The sequence below is a fragment of the Bubalus bubalis genome, chromosome 3 (genome assembly GCF_019923935.1).
Source record: "Bubalus bubalis isolate 160015118507 breed Murrah chromosome 3, NDDB_SH_1, whole genome shotgun sequence".
Taxonomy (NCBI): Eukaryota; Metazoa; Chordata; class Mammalia; order Artiodactyla; family Bovidae; genus Bubalus; species Bubalus bubalis.
In genome coordinates this window covers 160,773,088-160,796,406 of record NC_059159.1, presented here as the reverse complement: position 1 = coordinate 160,796,406, position 23,319 = coordinate 160,773,088, and the positions used below count along the sequence as shown (strand labels likewise).

Sequence of the window (23,319 nt, the reverse complement as noted above, 5' to 3'; positions counted from 1 at the left end):
GAATTTTTTTTCTTGTGATGTTGTAGGTGCTTATAAATACAGACCACACTGAAAAGGTGCTCTTCCCCTCATTCTGTCTTGATAGCTCATTTTGGAGACTACGATTCTTCCGTTCATCTTCCGGGCTATCTCTCTGATAGTCAGTTCATACCGGATCAGAACGAGGACTTCTTAGCAAAGGTGGAGTCGCTACATGAGCAGCACAGGTGAGGAGGGCGGGTGACCTACTTTGGGTACTCAGGTTGGTGCTGTCAGGCCTCGCATCCCCTTGGGTTTGATGTCGTCTTCTCTGGCTTTTGCTCGTGAACACAATTTCAAGAGGTGGGAGGTTTGTGAACCTTGAGCTCTTATGGTGACAGATATATTTGGCATAACTACCATTTCTGTAAAGTAGGAAATCCTATGCGAATTCTGGATGACTTGCTGTGTTCTCTTTCAGGATGTCATTGAAATCTATTAATTCCTGAAGGAGATGCCCATTGTAAATTTGGCTGCCCCACACGTTGACTCTACCAAACAAACTTTTGAATGGTTTCCTACATTTAATGAAATGGGCCATTCCCTTAAGTGGTGTTGAATAGATAGACAGGCAGGTGGACCCATGTGCCGTCAGGCTGGGTAAATCCCAGCCCTGGTTCAGTTGGTGAATCCGCCTTCCTTCCAGAGGGGAGCACCAGCCTTCTGTAGCTGCCTCGGGCCAAGCCTCCATTCCAGCAAAGTCACCCTACTCTGGCCTCCTCTTCCCTTTCCTCCTTTCTCTTCAAGCTGCGGTGGCTCCATTCAGTCCAGGTCAAATAAGGGCCACTCTGACCCAGAAGGCCAGGTTTCAAGGGACCTCACATTCTCAGGAAGGCCTTAAAAAACAAAGGCCTAAGCAACCAGTGTCCCTTCAAAGAGGCACTGCCAATCCTCTCCCAGAATCACTCCCCATGCAGGAGCCAGCATCCTAAAATAGTACAGTGACGTTTGGAAGTTTGAGGCTGCTGCTAAAAGGATAGATAAAGGCCGAAAGACCTAAAGAGCATGTGCTCATTTAGCAACTTGGAAAAAGTGGGGTGGGGATTGCAGAAGGTGACAGTCTTTGTCTCTGGATGTTGAGAACCCTCTAAATGAGAGGTGTTATTTAATATAGGAACATGAGGGCTAAATGAAGTCATATTCAGTGGACAAGAAAAAAAAAAAACTTGGTTTAGTAGCTTTGGGGGTTCAGTTGTCTAAGATTAACAGTGTAAGGCATTTAATCACCTTATAGTAATGATACCAATTTTTTTAGATTTTTATTAGCTTTAAAATTTGGGGTTAATGTTCGGTTTGTTGGATAAACACTGTATTCCCTCTGCCTCTGTAGTGGGCTAAAGCAATCAGAAGCAGAATCTTGCTTTATCAACATAGCTCGGACCCTCGACTTCTATGGAGTGGAGCTGCACAGTGGTAGGGTAGGTACCTTTGGCATGTTGTAATTCAAAACTTTTTTCAATTTTAATTTCTGAACATCTGAAAGCTGCTTTGAAACTTTTCCAGTTTCAAATAAAAAAGATCTTTTTTTTTAAGGTATCTGAAAAGTTTATAAAATAATATTAAGTTTTGCTGGTTATTTATCCACTATCCACTTGGTTTTTTCATCTTTTCCTTTGTACTTGAAGACTTTTTACTCTTGGAAGGTGATGTGGGCTAGAAACAAGTAATTTTTATAAGACCATCTCATGGTAAAGAGGTGAAAAATGTATAGATTTCCATTTTCCAAGTGGCTCTTTAATGAGCCAAAGTTTCTCCTGTTTAATCTTAGTACTGCTCAAGTTACAGCCTATTATGTACTCAAATATGATAATTTTTATTATGATGATCAGTTCAGTTCAGTCGTGTCGGACTCTTTGTGACCGCATGGAGTGCAGCACACCAGGCCTCCCTGTCCATCACCAACTCCTGGAGTTCACTCAAACCCATGTCCATTGAGTGAGTCATGCCATCCAACCATCTCATCCTCTGTCGTCCCCTTCTCCTCCTGCCCTCAATCTTTCCCAGCATCAGATCTTTTCAAATGAGTCAGTTCTTTGCATCAGGTGGCGAAAGTATTGGAGTTTCAGCTTCAGCATCAGTCCTTCCAATGAATGTTTAGGACTGATTTCCTTTAGGATGGACTGGTTGGATCTCCTTGCAGTCCAAGGGACTCTCAAGAGTCTTCTCCAACACCACAGTTCAAAAGCATCAATTCTTCGGCACTCAGCTTTCTTTATAGTCCAACTCTCACATCCATACATGACCACTGGAAAAACCATAGCCTTGACTAGACGGACCTTTGTTGGCAAAGTAATGTCTCTGCTTTTTAATATGCTGTCTAGGTTGGTCATAGTTTTTCTTCCAAGGAGCAAGTGTCTTTTAATTTCTTGGCTGCAGTCACCATCTGCAGTAATTTTGGAGCCCAGGAAAATAGTCTGTCACTGTTTCCACTGTTTCCTCATCTATTTGCCATGGAGTGATGGGACCAGATGCCATGATCTTAGTTTTCTGAATGTTGAATTTTAAGCCAGCTTTTTCACTCTCCTCTTTCACTTTCATCAAAACGCTCTTTAATTCTTCTTCAGTTTCTGCCATAAGTGTGGTGTCATCTGCATATCTGAGGTTATTGATATTTCTCAGCAGTCTTGATTCCAGTGTGTGCTTCATCCCACCTGGCATTTTGCATGATGTACTCTGCATATAATAAGTTAAATAAGCAGGGTGACAATATACAGCCTTGACATGCTCTTTTCCCAATTCGGAACCAGTCTGTTGTTCTATGTCCAGTTTTAACTGTTGGTTCTTGACCTGCATACAGATTTCTCAGGAGGCAGGTAAGGTAGTCTGGTATTCCCATCTCTTTCAGAATTTTCCATTTTGTCATGATCTACACAGTCAAAGGCTTTGGCATAATCAATAAAGCAGAAGTAGCTGTTTTTCTGGAGCTCTCTTGCTTTTTCTATGATCCAGCAGGTGTTGGCAATTTGATCTCTGATTCCTCTGCCTTTTCTAAATCCAGTTTGAACATCTGGAAGTTCGTGGTTCACATACTATTGAAGCCTGGCTTGGAGAATTTTGAGCATTACTTTGCTAGCGTGTGAGATGAGTGCAGTCATTCAGTAGTTTGAACATTCTTTGACATTGTCCTTCTTTGGGATTGGAATGAAAACTGACCTTTTCCAGTCCTACGGCTACTGCTGAGTTTTCCAAATTTGCTGGCATTATTGAGTACAGCATTTTAACAGCATCATCTTTTAGGATTTGAAATAGCTCAACTGGAATTCCATCACCCCCACTAACTTTGTTCATAGTGATGCTTCCTAAGACCTGCTTGACTTGGCGTTCTAGGATGTCTGGCTTTAGGTGAGTGATCACACCATCGTGGTTATCTGGGTCATGAAGATATTTTTTGTATTGTTCTTCTGTGTATTCTTGCCACCTCTTCTTAATATCTTCTGTTTCTGTTAGGTTCATACCATTTATGTCCTTAATTGTACCCATCTTTGCATGAAATGTTCCTTTGGTATCTCTAATTCTCTTGAAGAGATCTCTGGTCTTTCCCATTCTATTTTTTTCTCTGTTTCTTTGCATTGATCACTGAGGAAGATTTTCTTATCTCTCCTTGCTGTTCTTTGGAACTCTGCATGCAAATGGATATATCTTTCCTTTTCGCCTTTGCCTTTAGCTTCTCTTCTTTTCTCAGCTATTTGTAAGGCCTCCTCAGACAATGATTTTGCCTTTTTGCATTTCTTTTTTGGGGGGATGGTCTTTATCCCTGCCTCCTGTACAATGTCATGAACCTCCTCTACAGTTCTTCAGGCATTCTGACTATCAGATCTAATCCCTTGAATCTATTTCTCACTTTCACTGTATAATCATAAGGGATTTGATTTAGGTCATACCTGAATGGTCTAGTGGTTTTCCCTACTTTCTTCAATTTCAGTCTGAGTTTGGCAATAAGGAGTTCATGATCTGAGCCACAGTCAGCTCCTGGTCTTGTTTTTGCTAACTGTGTAGAGCTTCTCCATCTTCAACTGCAAAGAATATAATCAATCTGATTTCGATATTTATGATCTGGTGATGTCCATGTGTAGAGTCTTCTCTTGTGTTGTTGGAAGAGGGTGTTTGCTGTGACCAGTGCGTTCTCTTAGCAAAACTCTATTAGCCTTTGCCCTGCTTCATTCTGTACTCCAAGGCCAAATTTGCCTGTTACTCCAGGTATCTCTTGACTTCCTACTTTTGCATTCCAGTCCCCTGTAATGGAAAGGACATATTTTTGGGGTGTTAGTTCTAAAAGGTCTTGTAGGTCTTCATAGAACCGTTCAATTTCAGCTTCTTCAGCATTACTGGTTGGGGCATAGACTTGGATTACTGTGATAATGAATGGTTTGCTTTGGAAACAAACAGATATCATTCTGTCATTTTTGAGATTGCCCAAAAGTACTGCATTTCGACTCTTTTGATGACTATGAGGGCTACTCCATTTCTTCTAAGGGATTCTTGCCCACAGTAGTAGATATAATGGTCATCTGAGTTAAATTCACCCATTCCAGTCCATCTTAGTTCACCGATTCCTAGAATGTTGACATTCACTCTTGTCATCTCCTGTTTGACCACTTCCAATTTGCCTTGATTCATGGACCTGACATGTCAGGTTCCTTTGCAATATTGCTCTTTACTGCGTCGAACTTTATTTCCATCACCAGTCACATCCACAACTGGGCGTTGTTTTTGCTTTGGCTCCGCCTCTTCATTCTTTCTGGAGTTATTTCTCCCCTCTTTTCCAGTAGCATATTGGGCATCTACTGGCCTGGGGAGTTCATCTTTCAGTCTAATTGGCAACTGACCTTTACATTTTCTACCTGTAATTGGCCTACATCATATCCAAAGAAAACAAATAGTAACTTAATACCTAGTCCATAGTAGCCATTGTTCTAGATGCATCACTTCTGATCATAGCTCATTAGCCAGGACTAGTCACACAGTCCTGCTCCACGAGCTGGGAGGTGGAGATGGGCCTGAATTTAGCCAACAGTACCTGTCCTCACTGCTGTGGGTGTGGTGCAGATGGGAGCACCATCCAACCAGGAGATTTGAGACCCATGTCACTGGCGCATCCAAAGCATTCATTTATTGCTTTATTCTACACTCGACTTTTATTTTGTTTGCTAATTTTCTCTCCCACCTGCCTCATATTTCCATGTATTCCGATTCCAAGTATCATGTTTCGATGCCACGATGTTTTCAGCTTGCAGTGTGGTCTTGCCTTCTGCGTGTGATTTCAGCTGGGGGCCCAGTCGTGGTCACTCTCTGGATGCCCCATGTGTCAGCAGCATTTGCTTTGAGCAGTTTCTCCAGCTCCCCATATGCACATCACTGTTCATAACTGATTCAGCTCACTGTCTCTTGAGAGGTGAAGGAGATGAATGTTTATTATACCTACCGCATGCCAGGCCCTGTTCTTCGTTCTTATATTCTCTAAGTTCAACCTGATAAAACTCGTAGAGGTGGATTCGATAATCTTTATTGCACAAAAAGAAAAATTGAGGCTCAGTAGCCCAAACCAACATAGCTAGTAAGTGACAGATCTAAGGTTCACACTCACTGGTAACTCTGCTCCTTCTTAAAAATTAAGAAGGACTTCCCTGGTGGTCCAGTGGCCCAGTTATTCACCTTCCAGTGTAGGGGATACAGGCTCAATCCCTGGTCGGGAAGCTAAGATCTCACACTCCTTGGGGCCAAAGAACCAAACCTTAAAAACAGAAGCAATATTTTAGCACATTCAATAAAGCCTTTTAAAAAATGGTCCACATCAAAAATAAAATTATGAGTATCCAAGTGGGTAAAGAGAATATTGATGATTCAGGGGGAGGAACTGTTTTCCTTTGGTTTGTTTTGTTCTTTGGCGATGCTGCACAGCATGCACGATCTCAGTTCCCCAACCAGGGATCAGACCCAGGTTCCCAGCAGTGGAAGCTGAGTCTTAACCGCTGGACTGCCAGGAAATTCCCCGTGGTGGAACTGTTTTATTTTAAAATTTTCATTACTTGTTCTTAAACAGATTTAAAACAGCTTTTGTCACTGTATCTTTCTTTTGTCATCTTAATTATCTACAACAATGCCTAGCACATAGGCTCTTAAAAATGTTGAATGTATTGGATCTAAAAGCCATATTTTATTTCTTCATTGGGTTTAGAATCAGCAGTGCTACACTTCAGCTAAAGCCTTTGCAGTGATGGGAGTTGAGATTTGTTTAAACAGTGTGGGGGACGAGGCTTTTCTGTTTTTAATATGGTGTCTGATAGAAATTATTGAAAGTATAAAGGCAGATGTTCATTTCTCTGATTCTGTGGAATGAGTAAGCTTGCCTAATAACTTTGTAAACTGGCAGGACCCAGATGTTGCTGTCAGGCAATATATTTTGACTTTAGGAGAATTTGGTGCTAAGTACTTAGATCTTAAGTTTATCTGTTAAGAGGAGATTTTTGCCTGTTTTCTGTAATTTTCCTTTTGGAGCTTATACTTAGTGCTATTTATAAAAGCGTGGGTGCTTGAGTTACCAGAGGCCATAAGCATGACAGTAACACACTGTGAATCTGAGGTCTTCCTATTTTACAGGATCTGCACAATTTAGATCTAATGATTGGAATTGCTTCTGCGGGCATCGCTGTGTACCGAAAATATATTTGCACAAGTTTCTATCCTTGGTAAGTGCAAACCAGTTCTAATTATTCTCTGAATCATGCTTTAAAAATATGCTGAACAAAAGTAACAGTACCTCTAATTTTAAACTTTTATTTCTAAAGAAGGGACAGAGACTTTCTCCCAAGTTTTTACCTCTGACCTCTACAATTCATCCAGATTCTGTACTTGGGAAAATTCTTCTGGTTATTACTGGAGATCTCCTTCCCCCTTGGTCATCCTATGGTTTGGGATACTCTGTGAAACATGGATAAAAACAGCACAAGGCAGGTTTTGGTGTTAAGGAATCCTTCCTGGGCGGCACATGAGCCAGAATCCAGAGAACTTCCTCTGAGCAGGAGTTGTATTCTCTGTGCAGTTCCTGAGTTATTAATTGAAGCTTTGTGCCCGATTCTGGTCTAAAACCTGAGGAGACCCAAAAGACTCGAATCATCACAAATCTGAGAAAGACAGCTCTGTCCCCATTGTTCCAGAGGCTCTCTGCTGGAGGAATTAAGAGTACATACTCCCATCCTGGCTTCAAGCATCTCTGGATGAATGATCTTGAGCACTTACAGGATATCTCCCAGCCTTATTTTCCTCATCTGAAAATTGGTTATAACGATTTGGACTGTTGCAAGGCTTAGTAGAGGGGCTGCCATAAAGCTTGAAGTAGAGGACGTGGTGCATAAAAAAGGCTGAGTTCGTGGTGGCTCTAATTGTGTTACTCTGCAGACAAGAGGCTAGTTGACACATGGCTATTAAGTGGCTTTTAAGTTGCAAAGCAGCTGGGCCGTGGATCTAGGTCTGTCTGTGCTCCTCCCACTGCTCCACACTGCCCTCAGCTGTCTTGCCCAGGTACACACCAGCTCCCGTAAAGCTGCAGCGTCACAGAACAGCTGACAGCAAAGGCAGCGCCTTGCCCATGGTCCTTGTTATTTCAGAGCTACATCATAATCCAGTGGCCGTGATGTGACGCTCGGCTTCGGTCAGATACTTGGTGTTTGGCCGGGGCCATGGGGCCACCATCCTTTCTACGCTGGAGCAAAGTCTAGGAAACCGAGAGCCCCTGGCCATCACCACGAGGCGTCAGCTGCAACCCGGCTGCTCCCTGATGTGCTTTTTTTGTGTCATGTTTTATTTTTTTTGGCAGGGTGAACATTCTAAAAATTTCTTTCAAAAGGAAAAAATTCTTTATACATCAGCGACAAAAACAGGTGAGTTAAACCTCTGCTTGCTTTGGTTCTTTTGCAGTTAGCCACTTCAGCCCTTAGCCCTTTGGTAGGTGAAGGCGTTTGTCGTACGTGTAACGGGAAAGAGAGCTCAGCAAGCAGTGGAAAGAAAGTAGGCATTGGGATCCAGAGGGCCCCATGGTTCTCTGTGTAATTCACTCTGCTTATCTGGCTGGGGAAGTCGCTTGCTTTGGAGCCAGAGATGTGGGGTTCAGGCCCTAGCTCTTCTACTTGCCCAGCTGAGCAGGTTACTTAACCTCACCTAGTCAGAGTTACATTGTTTGCTGGAACACAGCAATGCCCACTTCTCAGGGAATCATCTGATTTAGGTAGACGTGCCTTTGGTCAAAGCCCCTGGCCAAGCCCACCACAGAGATAGCAGTGAAAGTCAGCAAGGTCAGTTTCTGCCCTTGATGTGTTTAAAATGCATGGTGGCCTTGGGTGTATGTCTCGTAGGAGGAATCCACAGCCCTCCACATAATTCAGCTTGCTTTTCCACTTGGAGAAGAGTGACTTAGAGGTGAGGGAATCCACAACTAGCAAGGTGAAGAGCTGGAATTTGAGCCAGTCTTTATGAATCTGAGCTGCCAGCTCTTACCGTGACGCCACCCTCTGTCTTGTTTGTTAGGCTGCATATTTCTCACCATCACTACGCTGCTTCCCAATTTTCCAAAGACAGTGTGTGCTTAAAATGGCTCCACACCACAGTGAACTCTTAGGAATGAGAACACTAAAGCTCAGAGCAAATAAGGACTAGAATCTGAGTCTACTAAGGACTAGAATCTGTGCAGTCCCAAGCTGCACATGCAAGATGCAGGGTACCAGAAAAATGCTCACGATGGTAATTTAACATGAGAACAGAAAGCCTGAATTCAAGTAGAAGGGAAATTGAGCAAATGATCAAAATGATGATTTTGAGTGAGCACTAGATTTAACTCGCTTTGTGGAAAGCGAATAGAGAGATCCAAAGCGTTATAAGAGTCCTGTCATTTGACAGGTGAAAGATTATTTCTTCAGGGGAGAGATTTTTTTTCCCAGAGCTAAATTTTAAAAAGGATTGTATCAGGCAGCCTTTATTCGATTGCTCCAAATATATCCGACCTAGAAAGGTAGACAGATGTGAAACGAAAGCATTCATGAAAGACCACAGAGGGTGATAGAGAGTTTGACGCTGGTCATCTTTTTTTTTTTTTTACCACGTTCATAAAGGTGGTTAACAACTCCTGCTGTTGAATATTCTTAGAACCCTGTTTTGTGGCCTAAGGAATTTTGAAGCTAGTTTTCCACTGTCTGTTGTTTCTTCCCGGATTACCACTCATGTGGGCATAAAGTGTTCGAGACCCTACTTCTCCAAGCTATGTAGTTGAAATCTCTATTGTGCTTTTTCTCCTAGACGGAATCCAGGGAGCATATAGTGGCCTTCAACATGTTAAATTACCGATCTTGCAAAAACTTGTGGAAGTCCTGTGTCGAGCACCATACATTCTTCCAGGCAAAGAAGCTGCTACCTCAGGAAAAGAATGTTCTGTCTCAATACTGGTCTCTGGGCTCCAGGAACCCCAAAAAGTGAGTATTCTCTGGAGGCAGTCTCCACACTAGCCTGAAATGTAAACCCGACCTAGTAACCCCCAGGGAGCAGACATCCTCCGGGAAAGAGATGTCTTTCCCCGGAGGCCCCCACGTCCTGGGGCCAGAGCTGCTGGTGGATAGTAGAACCTCAGATGAAAGTCTCTGCAGGGACGAGCAGCGATGTCTCCTTCCACACACACTCAGGTACTTCTATTCCTGTTGCTTGCTTCTGCCTCCTCAACTCTGTATTACTCAGAGCTCCCAAGCACCCACAGTTGAAACGACTCCGCCATGAAAGCACACGGCAGTGACTCATGGTCATCCTGGTGGCATTAAGAGAGCCTCTCCCACTGAACGTTAACTCCTTAAGATGCTCTGTGATAATGAATGAGTGAATGAGCACATGGAGAAGGCAACGGCACCCCACTCCAGTACTCTTGCCTGGAAAATCCCATGGACGGAGGAGCCTGGAAGGCTGCAGTCCATGGGGTCGCGAAGAGTCGGACACGACTGAGCGACTTCCCTTTCACTTTTCACTTTCATGCATTGGAGAAGGAAATGGCAACCCACTCCAGTGTTCTTGCTTGGAGAATCCCAGGGACGGGGGAGCCTGGTGGGCTGCCGTCTATGGGGTCGCACAGAGTCGGACACGACTGAAGCGACTTAGCAGCAGCAGCAGCAGAATGAGCACAAGTAAAGATTTCCAGAGTCAGCTGACTGACATACACGACAAACAACAGTCGCATGGTAGTAACAACAGTAATTGCATTTGACGATTACTGAGCGCTTACTTTGCTCCTCACACATATTTTAACTCTTTTTTAAATATGGCAATTCCATGTATGCTGTTAGTCATAGGAATGATATTCAAAATACCTAATGCTTAATACAGTAAAATAAATCTATAAATTGAAATTTCTTAGTTTATAGTATATTGTCTAAACTAACCATGCAGTGTATCTTTTCGTATATGTTTTTATCCTGCCTCCTAAATAAAAGATGTAGCAAAAATTGCCTGTCAAATTATTTAAATTGTTTGGTTGGAAAATTTATTTTTGTGATTTTTTTTTTGGATGCTGCTGCTAAGTCGCTTCAGTCATGTCCGACTCTGTGCGACCCCAGAGACGGCAGCCCACCAGGCTCCCCCGTCCCTGGGATTCTCCAGGCAAGAACACTGGAGTGGCTTGCCATTTCCTTCTCCAGTGCATGAAAGTGAAAAGTGAAAGTGAAGTCACTCAGGTGTCTACTTGAAAGTTACACAGTCGTGTCTGACTCCTAGCGACCCTGTGGACTATAGTCTACCAGGCTCCTCCGTCCATGGGATTTTGATGTAGCTGTTACTAAAAATGGTGCCCCTATCTGAGCCATTATCAGATATGTGGGACTGTATCAGACCATTTGACCATTTCAGTGACTTTCCTACTATATTGGCAATCAGTAGCATTCTAGATTGAATAAGTGGTAAATGTCTGTTGATATCATTGATAGTATTTATGGTGCTAAATGCTCTCTCTCTGTTTCTGATGAACCAAGAACAAATATATTTTTCAAGGTTTTGGCTTATAAAACCATTCAGTATTTTTATACCTGCTATTTCTATGAATATAATTTTCTGGAATGTAGCATTTACTTTGGTTGGACTTAATCCTCTCGGCGAGCTGAGGAGTGGCATTGAGAGCAACTGAAAGCTTGGACTCTGTTACTAAGAAACCTGGCTTCAAATCTGATCTACATCAGTTTTAATTTAATTTGCTTCTTCAATTTCTTCTATAAAGTGTGGCCAACACGGAGGATTTTTTTTTTTTTTTTTTTTGGTTATCCATTGTGACAGATAAAAGCACTCCTATTTTGGTGGCTTAGAGCAGTCATCATTCTGTTATATCTCAAGACCTTTTGGGTCATGTTTTCAGGAAGGGTGTGCGTGACTGGATGGTTCTTCCACTGCATGCAGTGTGTGGATTGGGGTTTCTTGGTGAGATAAGGCTGGTGGCTGGGCTGGGCTAGGCTGAGGGTCCAGGACCACCTCTCCACACCTGGTGCCTTGACAGAACGATCAAAAGGCTATACTCATCCGGACCCCCATCCTCTCTGTGTGTTCTCAGGGTCTCTCCTGGGGTAGTTGGCCTTCTTACACGGAGGCTCAGGACTGCAAGAGTCTAAGGCAGAAGCAGCTGGTCATCTTAAAGGCTAGGCCTAGATCTGGCACAGTTAATCTTGGTCAAAGCAGTCACAGGCCATTCTGGGTGGAAGAGTCAGAGAACTTGTCCCTCGCACCCCTCTTTAATCTGCAGCTGTGGGTCACTTGGGATATGGAGGGTGACTCGGTGGCCATAGGTCAGCAGTTCTTGACCACCAATCCCAGCTTCAGCATACTGGCAAATCTCATCCCTTATTATCTCTGTTTCATAGATGGAGAAACTGAGGCTTAAGTTACATGATTTGCCCAACCCCTAGAGATACAATTACACATTTGCATATTGGGCCTCTGAAAGCTTTCACATGAAAGAAACTTGTTTGGTATTTTCCAGGCTTACAGGACAATGGAACACTTCTTTTTCCAAAGAGTACCTATTAATAACCTGTGACGCATACTTTGGGGAACTGCTGCATTCAACCTTTGACTCATCGGGCTTGCTCCCACTATTGTGATGCTGTGCTCTCAATCAACGATAATTGGGTTTCTGGTGTAGATTCTCCTGGTGATGCTGCTGTGAGATTTTGATCAGGGTGACAGCCATATTTCTCATTGAAAATCAGGACATTGATATTCCAGAGGGTGTGCTTCACGTCACCTATGTTCTTTTGAGGTTTTTTGTCATGATTTTTGTTGGCTTGCTGGCTTTAGGCTGCAAGGAAATGTGTCAAATGTTTTAAGGTATTAAAATATCATTTAAAATTTAGAAGCTCCAGACTGAGTTTTCTGGAAACTAGTTTCCAACTCCATCCTCTCAAATAATTCATACTCTGAGGGGTCTAGAGAGCTGAGATTTAAATTACCTAGGTATAAATGAAATCCGAAAGTAACCTTTAGGGTGGCACAAAGAACACAGCCCAAAACTGTGCTGTCTAAGCATATTTTCTCAGGTCTGCTCTTAAAGAGTTCTGAGTGATTTACGGTGACAGTTGCTGCCAGCTAGAATGACAGAGAACACCGGGAAGGATGGTTAATGTTTGTACTCATGCCAGTGTGAGTAAAAGTGAGAATTCCTTGAAGTTCCTTGAACGGTGTTCCAACATTAATCCTGAAATTCCTTCTCATCTGGTAAGATGTGGTTATATTCTGAAAGCAGTTTTGTTGCTTGCAGTAGTAAGGACAAGAAAATATTTTTTCACCCAAAGAAAAGAAATAACGTCAGGGAAAGCCGGCCCAGAAAGGAATCTCTGGCCCAGGTGCCTCCACTCCCGGGAACCTTGGCCGGGGTCACCAAAGTGTTAACTGGCCCTGCGTCAGGGAGGGAGCGTGTGCAGACTGTTCGTTTCGTTTAGGCTATCACTTCTATCTCGTTGAACATGTCAGTGTAAAAAGTGAACCTGCATCTGGTTTTTCAGGTCTGTAAATAACCAGTATTGCAAAAAGGTGATTGGAGGGATGGTGTGGAACCCAGCCATGCAGAGATCTTTATCGGTGGAACATTTAGAAACCAAGAGTCTACCGTCCCGGTCTCCTCCTATTACTCCCAACTGGTATGTCTTTCTTTTTTTGGTGCTATCCACCAGTAAACACTTTATTTCTTTTAAAAACTAAGTAAAAATAAAAACCTAACTATACATGGTCTATGATGAGAGTTTATATTTGCATATTTGACTATTGCAGAAGTAACTATTTTTATGAGATGCACAAGTATAGCTAGACATTTTTTTTAGTGTATGATGTTTGGATGTTATTTTTTTTTAATATATATATATATATTTTAAGTCTTTCAAACTTGTTACAATGTTGCTACTGTTTTATGTTATGGGTTTTTTTGGCCATAAGGCATGTGGGATCTTAGTTCCCCAGCCAGGAATCAAACCTGCACCCCACCACCGGACCACTCGGGAAGTCCCTGGGATGTTCTTTTTTAAAAAGTTATTTGGTCTAAATAAATCTGAGCACTGCAGCCTACTGAAGTGCCCCTCTTGAAATTGTAGTATGCATTAGCATATTCAGGTTTTGAGAAGTTCTGTGATAAAGAAGCATGTTTAACTTTTATTTAATCTCATGTGTCCCATTAATAGCAAACAAAATAAACTTTGAGAAAACATGGTAAAGGTATGTAATACAACTGACAGAGGATGTGTGACCCTCAGCAACAGTAGCAAATGCTCGTTGGAAAGTAGCCTGCCAACTTCTAAGTTGATGGACTTGGCTTAAAAGGAAGGAATTGGCAGTTTGGTGAAGTGGGTAAGGGCACTGGGCTTGTAGCTGGAACACCTGGACTCAGATTTTGGCTCTTCTGTTCATTAACAAATTTGTTTATCTCTCTGGTCTCAGTCTTTCCATCTGTAAAGGGGTTGAATGAACTAACAATGTACAAGTGCTTTGTAAGCTATACAAAAAGGATCACGTAGAATTGTTGTTATTGTTAGTTATTTTTATTATTTTATTATTATTATTGCTATTGTTAGTATAATGTTCCTTAGAGACATCAGGCCATTTTTTAAATGCCTCCAAAACAGCCAGATGTTATGGGGAGAGGGGGGAACCAAGCTGGAAACCTTGGCTCAACTCTGCCCTAAAATAGGATTATGGCTTTCTGTTCATTTCCTGATAGGGTGCACCTATAAATTCTTAAGGAGTGATCTACCAAGACTAAGAAACATTCTACCAGGCAGGCAGAAAGGGAGTGGCTGTGCAGGACTGCTGGGAAAGGAGACTCCGCTGGGGCCAGATCCTCTGGGCAGGAATGGTGATGGTGTTTAGTGTTGGAAAGTTATAACATGACCGAGTAGATTGATTCTTGGTTTCTGAAATGTAGGCACTCATCCTATAGTGGTCCATGTGTGCTATAAAGTAGCAGCTTAATTTGTCTGCAAGTCTCTTAGCAGCAGAGGCCAGGACAACATTCAGGAGAACAGCGGGCTTTGGCTCTCACTGCTATTTATAGGTCCTCTCCGGAGGAGTCACGAGCCTTTCTGCTCAGCTTTGGGCACCGTGTATTGATCCTCCAGGCCCAAAGGGATTGCAGAAGTGGAGGCCCTGACAGCCCCAAGGAGAAGTGGTTAAAAAGGAAGGGCAAGATGAAAAAGCAAGGACAATGAAATTTAAGAAAGTTCAGCGGCCTAGAGCTGCCCATCACAGGAGCCGCTAGTGCCTCGGTGCTGCCCCAGGTGTCAGCCCAGGCATCCTGAGAACGTTGCCTCACTTGCTTCATCGTCAGGAGCCAGATGGGTACAGCTGAGGCTCAGAGAGGTAGAGTGACTTGCCTCACGGCACACAGCTGCTGCTGCTATTGGAAGGACAGAGCGGTGCTAATACAGCCCATGGGGTTGCAAAGAGGTGGACACGACTGAGCAACTAGCACTTTCACTTTCAATACCACGTAGATCTATTTTGAAAAGCAAACATTTCATCTTGGATCAAGTGAAATTGACATTAGGGGATATAGTTGAAAGAAGGTTCAAATTTTGCCAAAAAAAAACACACCTTACTTTAGCTTCTGAACCTTCTATTTATACTGCACAAATGAATCAGAAAAATTGTCTGATGAGCAGCCAATTTGGCCTCTTTATGCATTGAGACCTTAAGTGCTCTTGGAAGAATAACTCCCTCTAAACCAACACTCAACAGCTTCCCAAAGGGCACAAACCAGTCTCATCTGCCAGTTTATAAAGTTGAGGGGCTGTACCACTGGGCTCAGAGTCTCTGGGACCACGCAGCCCGTGGTTGGATTCTGGTATAGTAAGGCGGTTAACCGGCTCTTAAATTCCAGCAGGATCAGCAAAGCCACCCTTGGGATGGTCAGGGCACAGAGGTTAGATCACTGATGTCTGATAGAATCCTTAAGTAGAATCTGCTTTCAGTGCTTCGCTCTGCACCTTTCCCCACCAGGCGAAGTCCTCGGCTCCGGCACGAGATCCGAAAGCCACGGCACTCTTCTGCAGACAACCTTGCCAACGAGATGACATACATCACTGAGACGGAAGATGTGTTCTATACCTACAAGGGCTCCCTGTCCCCTAAAGACAGTGATTCCGAGGTCTCTCAGAACCGAAGCCCGCACCGAGAGTAAGAAACTTGTGCTCCTCTCTTTCCTGTGTCTCCTTGTTGGGGCTGTTGAGGAATTTGCACAGGCCCCCTGGCCATTTAAGAGGAGGCAGAAGCTAGAGCCAGCAGCCAGCTCCCTGGGGTGCTCTCTGCCAGGCTGAGAACATCAGTCCACTCCCTTCCCCCACGAGCTGTGTGCCTGGGGTCATTAGCTCGCCCTGCTTTTTGTCAGTGACAGCAACCTACCGTCCACACACCCGTTAGCTCTCCTGAATGGTGTTCTCGCCAGTCGATGAGCAAAACTCAGTTTAAACCATTCCATACACCAGAGGTTGAGGGCATGTTGACTAGAGCAGTATGTCTCTAGATTGTCAGCCTTCGTCCGCTGCAAGATTCCCCACCCCTGAAAGTGTGCTCATTTCTCTCTGCCCACAGAAAACCTTCTCAGATCCATAGTCTGTCCTCAGGGCATTTGTTCGCTTTGGTTTTTAATGAATATTTAGAATAAAGGAAAAAAAAACACGCGCAGAGAACATCTCAGCATCTCGGATTTTCTTTGTTAAATTTTTGTCAAGGACAGTTTGCATCAAATTCTTTTATGTCCCCATAGTCCTTTTTTTTTTCTTTTGTGACAAACTCCCTTCACATTTCAAGATCAGGAAAAAATATGTCTCTCCTAAAATACTGCCCTGAGTCCTTTTCTTATTCAGTAAGATAATATCTGATTTACTCGTTCCCTGTTCGCTTGACTAGCAAGGAACTCAGAGCTGCATGTCAGACTCCGTTGCATTAGCTTCGCAGAGCCCAGATTTCTGACATAGTCCTTAGGCTTTCTTCTCTGTCTTATTAATGAGTCTTATTTTTTCTCTAATCTTAATGAATTCACTGTTCTACCATTTAGAGTAAGCTATCTCAAATCATTTTTTGAAGGGGACAAGACACAGATCATAAATGACAAAGTGTGATGGGAATGGATCTTTTTTTTTTTAGGAAGTCAACCATGGTCATTGGGTATCCATTCTGTTTAGTCCCATGCTGTGCCCAAAATGTAGAAACATACGATGCCTCCCCTGACAGCAGAGGATTAATAAGAACGCACTTTGGTTAATCTGTAAATTTTTACCACTCTAGCTCCTAGGATTAAAGCCTTAAATGCATCCTGACCATTCTCTCCGCATCGCAGGTGAATCACGGATCTCACTTCACACTTAAGTGTGAGATTGCTCTCTCTCTGTTGTCGCTGACCGCAGCAAACATGGTTTCCAGCTTATCTGTGTTCTTAACACCTCTGGCTGAATAATCCTCTGGTCATTATTTCCTTGTGACCTGAGCTTGGATGATGCTTCTGTTGAAATGATTGCTATCTCTTGCTCCAATTTACAGCGCCGTTGAGGCTACAGTGGAAGGGTGTGAGTTCCTCTGTGGGGCACAGTGGTTGTGCATGTCCTACAAGGCAGGAGCCCAGGCGAGCATGACTTGAGCCAGTATGAGCCTGTCAGGGGCTATGTCGCTTTGGTGAAGGGAGGAGGAGGTTTAGGAGCTGACTGAGGGCTCTGAGATGCCCAGTCACACCTTCCTCCGTATCAGACCCCCCTGTTGTGGTTTGCAGTCCCATCATGGAATTGCACTGTCCAGTACAGTAGCCTCTAGTCACGTGTGGTTATTCAGATTGAAATTATTGAATGTAAAATAAAATGTAAGTTCAGTTCCTCAGTCACACAAACGTCATCTCGAGTGCTCTGGACCACGTGTAGATAGAGGCTACCAAACGGGACAACACAGATACAGCGCACTTCCAGGGTGGCAGGTGGACAAGAGATGGATTCTGTCCATGAGTACGTGGATGTCTTCTGCTCATTGTGGGTACGTGGACGTCTTAAAGGGCTCTACTCGTTGCTGAGTCCTGCAGTGCACTTTCTATACCCTTGGCTGCTCCTTGAGGGAACGGGAAGGTGAAGTAGACAAGTCTTTGCTTTCAGGGACCTCAGGCCACCTGGGCAAATAGCACATTATCAACCTTCATCAGCACACTGTGGGGCTCGGTCCGTTTGATGAAAGCAGAAGAGAGTTTAGGAAAACAGCGGTTTCTGAGAAGCCTGATTACAGGTCCTACCTCAGATCTTCCTAAGTGCGGTCTGTGACCCCACCATGGAATTACAGAGCATCCAGACCTTCACAGGCCAGGACAGCCACACACACACGTGGCTGTTTGAATTTAAGTTTATTAAAACTCCATTGAAAATTGACTTCCTCAAGCCCTGTTTGGTTTAAGTAATTCCTGGCCCTACTCACCCATCAATTCTTCCTGAAACTCCTTCGTGAGACCTAGGAAGGTGTATCATCCTGGGACACTATTTTGCAGCAAACCATTAAAAGTAGCAAATAATGGTGATTCAGAGGCAGCCTACCTTGCCATGGCTTTGCCAGGTGAGCCACAGTAGACAGCTCAGCGAGTCCAGTTAGCAGCTATACTTTGCAAGTGGGATGAACAGTTGAAACAAGTTCAGCCCTTAGCACCTCACATAGGTAGGGGACCCCGTCCCACTGGCAGGAAGCCACCTTCTGCTGAGCTTTCAGAGGCAGCAGGCCTCCATTGGTCCTCCATTGCCCAAAGCAAGAAGGGAAGGTTGGTCTGTACTTGGTGAAAAAACTGCGGTGGTCTTTTCAGTGAGTACAGTCATCCCAAAGTACCTCAGGGGGATTGATTCTAGGACCCTCAAAGGTACAATATCCATGGACACTCAAATCTCGTAAAATGGTGAAGTATGGTTGGTCCTTCATGTGTGTTAGTGTTAGTCGCTCAGTCATGTTCTACGCTTTGTGACCCCGTGGACTGTAGCCCGCCAGGCTCCTCTGTCCATGGAATTCTACAGGCAAGAATACTGGAGTCAGTAGGCATTCCCCCTTCCAGGGGATCTTCCCAACCTTGGGATCGAATCCAGGTTTCCTGCATTGCAAGCAAATTCTCTCAGGATTCCCTGAGCCACCAGGGAAGCCCTGATCCTTCATAACTCTGGATTTAATTTGATCCACGATTAGCTGAATCCACGGACTCCCAGGGTCAGCTGCAGTATTTGCAAAATGTTTAAGAAGCATTGAACATGTTTTATATAGCAAATTGGCGTGTTAAGAGGCAAGAAGAAATATCCTGTCAGAGATATCAGATGAATACAGACAGCAAGGAGAGTTCCTTTTAGAAAGAAGGATGACGTGCAGTGTTCTGTACCCATGTAAACAAGAGGAAGAAGGAGAGAAAGGAAGAAAAGAGTGATTCAACTTTGGCTCTCAACCCAGAGGCATAGCTCCGACTCTGAGCATTGTCCTCGCGGATGAGTCACTGTGGTTTTTGGCATATTTATAGCAGCGCGGCAAAGTTTATGATTATAGTTACGAGTCCTTGGCACTTTGCTTTGTGCCCGAGCAGGCGGTCCTCTTGTTACCCCTCAGCCATTCTGTGTTCCTTGCCTTGCTTCAGAGCCAAGGCCAGAATCTGCAGAGAAGGAAGTTTCCAAAAACAAAAACAACCTGCCACCCAGGGAAGAAATTAAAAAAAAAAAAAAACAGGAGGGGGAGTGCCCCAGAGGAGAAAACGACTTTGCAGAGCAGGAGGCTGGAGGAAAACAACTTTGAGGGCAGATGAGGGTTGTGTTTGAAGAACTTTTCGGCCTCCATGATGTCTTGGCTGTTTGCTCATTTCCTTCTCCAGAGCCTGCCTTGTTCTGGGGACACGGGGCAGCTGTCGGCTTTTATTTCCAAACTTCTGTATATACAGCCATGTGAATACACTTCATGCTACTGATCTGTAGCTTGAAGTGTATTGAAAATGGTTAAGATGGTAAACTTCATGTGTATTTCACCACTGTTTTTTAAAATAGCGTCTGTGCATTGGAAGGAACTCTAGGTATCCCCTATCTTCAGCTGCATCACCAGGGGTAGGAATTCCCTCTGCCTTGTCACCTGGTCACCCAGCCAGTGATGGGCAGCTCTCCTGCCATGGGGCAGCCTGCTGTCTTGGACAGCCTGGTTTCCAAACTGTGTCTCCCCATAGGAGACCAGCCAGCGACAAGGTTTCACAGGAGTTTTGTTTTCATTTTCCCTGCACCTTGCCTGCCCTTCTCTTGGTCTCAGGCCGCTTGCATATGGACGTCTGATGACTACTTTAAACCCAGCCTGGCCCGACCTCAACTCGTCATCTTCTGTCCAGCCTGCGGCTGCTCCTGTGTCTTGGTGAGGCCATGTTCAAGAACCACCCTCTTGGCACCTGTTGGAACTTCAAGCATCCTCGACAACTTCTCTTGCACCTGCATCATCCAGTTCCTCACCCGTTGTTTCTCTCCCGCAAACATCTCTTGACATGGACCCATCCACCATCCTCCCCATCACCTTGCCCGTGTATAACTGCCTTCATCTCTCAAAGGGATGCTTGCAGCAGTGTTCTAAGTATCCTCCTGTCTTTGGTCTCTCCTCCTCCTTCCAGACCATCCTTAACAAGGGCTCAGTTCAGTTTAGTTGCTCAGTCGTGTCCGACTCTTTGCAACCCCTTGGACTGCAGCACGTCAGGCCTCCCTGTCTGTCACCAACTTCTGGAGTTGACCCAAACTCATGTCCATCGAGTTGGTGATGCCATCCAACCATCTCATCCTCTGTCGTCCCCTTCTCCTCCTGCCCTCAATCTTTCCCAGCATCAGGGTCTTTTCAAATGAGTCAGCTCTTCGTATCAGATGGCCAAAGTATTGGAGTTTCAACAAGGGTAACAGGCTTATCTTCCTGAAATTGAATCCCGAGCACGTCACTCCCCTACTTTTCTGTGCTTTTTCAAAGTTTCATGCCTCTGCAAATGCTGCAGGTTTGCTTTTTTTTTTTAATTAGAGTTTTATCTAAAATACTTTCTTCTTCCCTCCTGACTACCTGTTTAAACTGCTACCAGTTTATCTTTGCCCCCTCTTCTGTGGAGACTCTCCTGGCCTCCCACTGTACCCCAGACATCTGAGCATCTCCCTTAGAACGTGATGATAATATTTGATTTATTTCTGTACCTTAAAATAGACAGTGAGCTCTTGGAGAGCAGAAATAGTGCCCTGTTCACCTCTCCTTCCCCAAAACCTGGCATAATGTCTGGCACTTAGATATACAATGACTATGTGGATAGATGGACAGACAGACACATGGTCACATGAAACCGGATGCAGCCCTTGGGTAATGCCCAGACAAGCTCTCAAGTTTTCATAATGGGTATCTCCTCTGCCACTTCCATGGCAGGTCCCCACATCACATGAGCACACAGCATCTGATCTGCACACCAAGGACTCAAACAGATTTACTGTGACAGGTTTTAGTTAACTGTCCTCCGTTAGCAGTTCTCTGTGGTAGGTGCTGCTGCAGGGTATATATGGGTGAGAAATTCTCAGAAAATTCAAGCACAAACTGACCAAAATATACCCGGTGCTTTCTTGTTATTGAGGTATCACAACGTCCAAGGGGGCAGCCTGGGGACGATGCATGACCTGTGACTCCATTAGTGATGAGACAGCTCAGAAAGCAGCATTTCTGACCCGTATTCCCTCCGCTACCTCTGCTACTTCTTGCGTGAAGTTTTGATCTTGGGCCCTTGGCGTGTATTGCAGAAATAAAACAGTGTCTCCACATCACAAACACCTGAACTACGGAGACACTTTCTGTTACTCAGTGTGCCATACATCAGGATCCATGTAGATGAGCTGGCTACGTGTTAAGTGCCCTTGGGGAGGAACAGACAGAGGACTAGAGTCTCTCCCAAGCTTGAGAAGCTCATAGACGTGAGAGAGAAATGCCATCCGGAACAGCTCCCACTCTGTCACCCGCCAGAGCCAGCGCCTCCTCTCAGGCGCCCCCAGTGAGATCTGTGAAACCCTTGGTGGGAGCACAGCTTGGCTTGGCTGACAAGTTTGGGGGCGGTGGGGGGTGGTCTTTGGAATTTTCTCGAGTGTAGGAAAGAGTGGTATAGAAAATATCACGTGGTAAATCTTGCCATTTTAACTTTTTCTTTAACCTTGCTTCTCTTCAGAGAAATGAACTCTGTCCTGGCTTTTGTTTCCGATGCCTACTGCGTTTACGGTTCTGAAGCATCGGCTTCTGAGGGCGAGCACCCGTTTGTCTGCCGGTCAGTCCGTCTGTCTGTCTCTGCCCCTTTCTCCTCCGGGAGCTGGGGGTGGCCCGTCCCTCCCTGACTGCTCTGGCTGCCCCTTCTCCTGCCTCTGGGACAAACCGCTTGCTGCCGGTCTCTCTCCCTGCCTTTCTCGGCCCCTTTCACAGTTGCCCCCTAAGCCTCAGCGGCCCCCCTTGTCTCTCGCTCAGTCACACCTCACGTCCTGCCCCAGGAGGACAGGACGGCTGCTCGGCCTGGCGTCCTCACTCGCGGCATCCCTGTGCTGCATCCAGCTGCCACCTTCTCATTGCGTCTCATCATTTGATGTCCTCCTCGCCATCTGTCTGTCCATCTTCCCCACTGAGCCGAACGTTACTGCAGCCTGCAGGGAACGTCTGTACGTGGTGGCTCAGCCGAAAAGAATATTGTCATGTTTAATAAATTACCATCTAAAAGTAACCTCTCCGCCCCTACTTAGAAAATAGGATTGGGGACATAATGACTTTGAATATGTTATTTTTAGTACTGTGGGTTGTTTTGGATAGACCATTATGTTTGATACTGAAAAAGAAAAATACTTTAAAACCTTAGAAAATGTCATCTAAATTCTATATGACATATTGCAAATTCAGAATTTAGAAGTTAGATATAATGGATACAGAAATATATCACACTTTACTGAGAAGCCTGACCTCTTCTGCTGTGTCGCCTTGCTCTTCTGTTTACATGTTGTCACCCTTTCCATCACTCTCATCTCCAGATTCTTCCAAATACTTGAAGTATGAATGCTGTTGGCAGCTTCATGTTAGAGGTTCAGTTCCACGCCTAGCTGGAAATAGCGTTTCCTGAATCCTTTGGGCTTTATCTTGTTTAGCAGCTTCAAGTCTCCCTTTCTGCCACTAGGAGGTGCTCTTAGAAACATGAAAACAGAAAAGTTGCCCTACTTGAGAACTTATTTTTTTAGTTCCCTGTTAACTAAAGTCATTTATTTTCAGCCTGAAAACATCCCACTAGTACACAGCTTTAAGTCCAAAATCTCCTCGCTCTGAAATGCTTTCCCATCCATAATACCCCTTAACCGGCAATTTGAGCACCTTAAGTTCAAGCTCTTCTCTTGCAAATAGCTCTATTTCTACACTACTCGGAGAAGGCAATGGCACCCCACTCCAGTACTCTTGCCTGGAGAATCCCATGGACGGAGGAGCCTGGTGGGCTGCAGTCCATGGGGTCGCTAAGAGTCAGACACAACTGAGCGACTTCACTTTCACTTTCCACTTTCATGCATTGGAGAAGGAAATGGCAACCCACTCCAGTGTTCTTGCCTGGAGAATCCCAGGGACGGGGGAGCCTGGTGGGCTGCCGTTTATGGGGTCACACAGAGTCGGACACGACTGAAGTGACTTAGCAGCAGCAGCAGCTATACTACTCTGTCACCGAAATTTTGTATTCAAATGAATTGGGATTGTGAATCACTTTGTATGAGTAAAACAATACAGATTTTATATTTAAAGTAAGCTAACTCCAGGAGT

At 44.5% G+C, this 23,319-nt stretch overlaps 1 protein-coding gene across 13 annotated transcripts in view; it reads left to right on the top strand.

Moving 5' to 3' along the window:
* Nucleotides 1–23,319, top strand: part of PTPN3 (protein tyrosine phosphatase non-receptor type 3) — a 118,862-nt gene that overhangs the window by 60,928 nt on the left and 34,615 nt on the right. For 12 of the 13 annotated variants that reach the window (XM_025282202.3, XM_025282201.3, XM_025282205.3 and 9 more), the window contains 8 exons: nt 86–206; nt 1,349–1,436; nt 6,616–6,704; nt 7,832–7,895; nt 9,304–9,476; nt 13,029–13,163; nt 15,511–15,687; nt 21,710–21,805. In XM_025282202.3, the coding sequence (XP_025137987.3) occupies nt 86–206; nt 1,349–1,436; nt 6,616–6,704; nt 7,832–7,895; nt 9,304–9,476; nt 13,029–13,163; nt 15,511–15,687; nt 21,710–21,805 (943 nt within the window). The remainder of the gene's footprint in view (nt 1–85; nt 207–1,348; nt 1,437–6,615; nt 6,705–7,831; nt 7,896–9,303; nt 9,477–13,028; nt 13,164–15,510; nt 15,688–21,709; nt 21,806–23,319) is intronic. The other variant, XM_025282203.3, reaches the window with a different exon arrangement.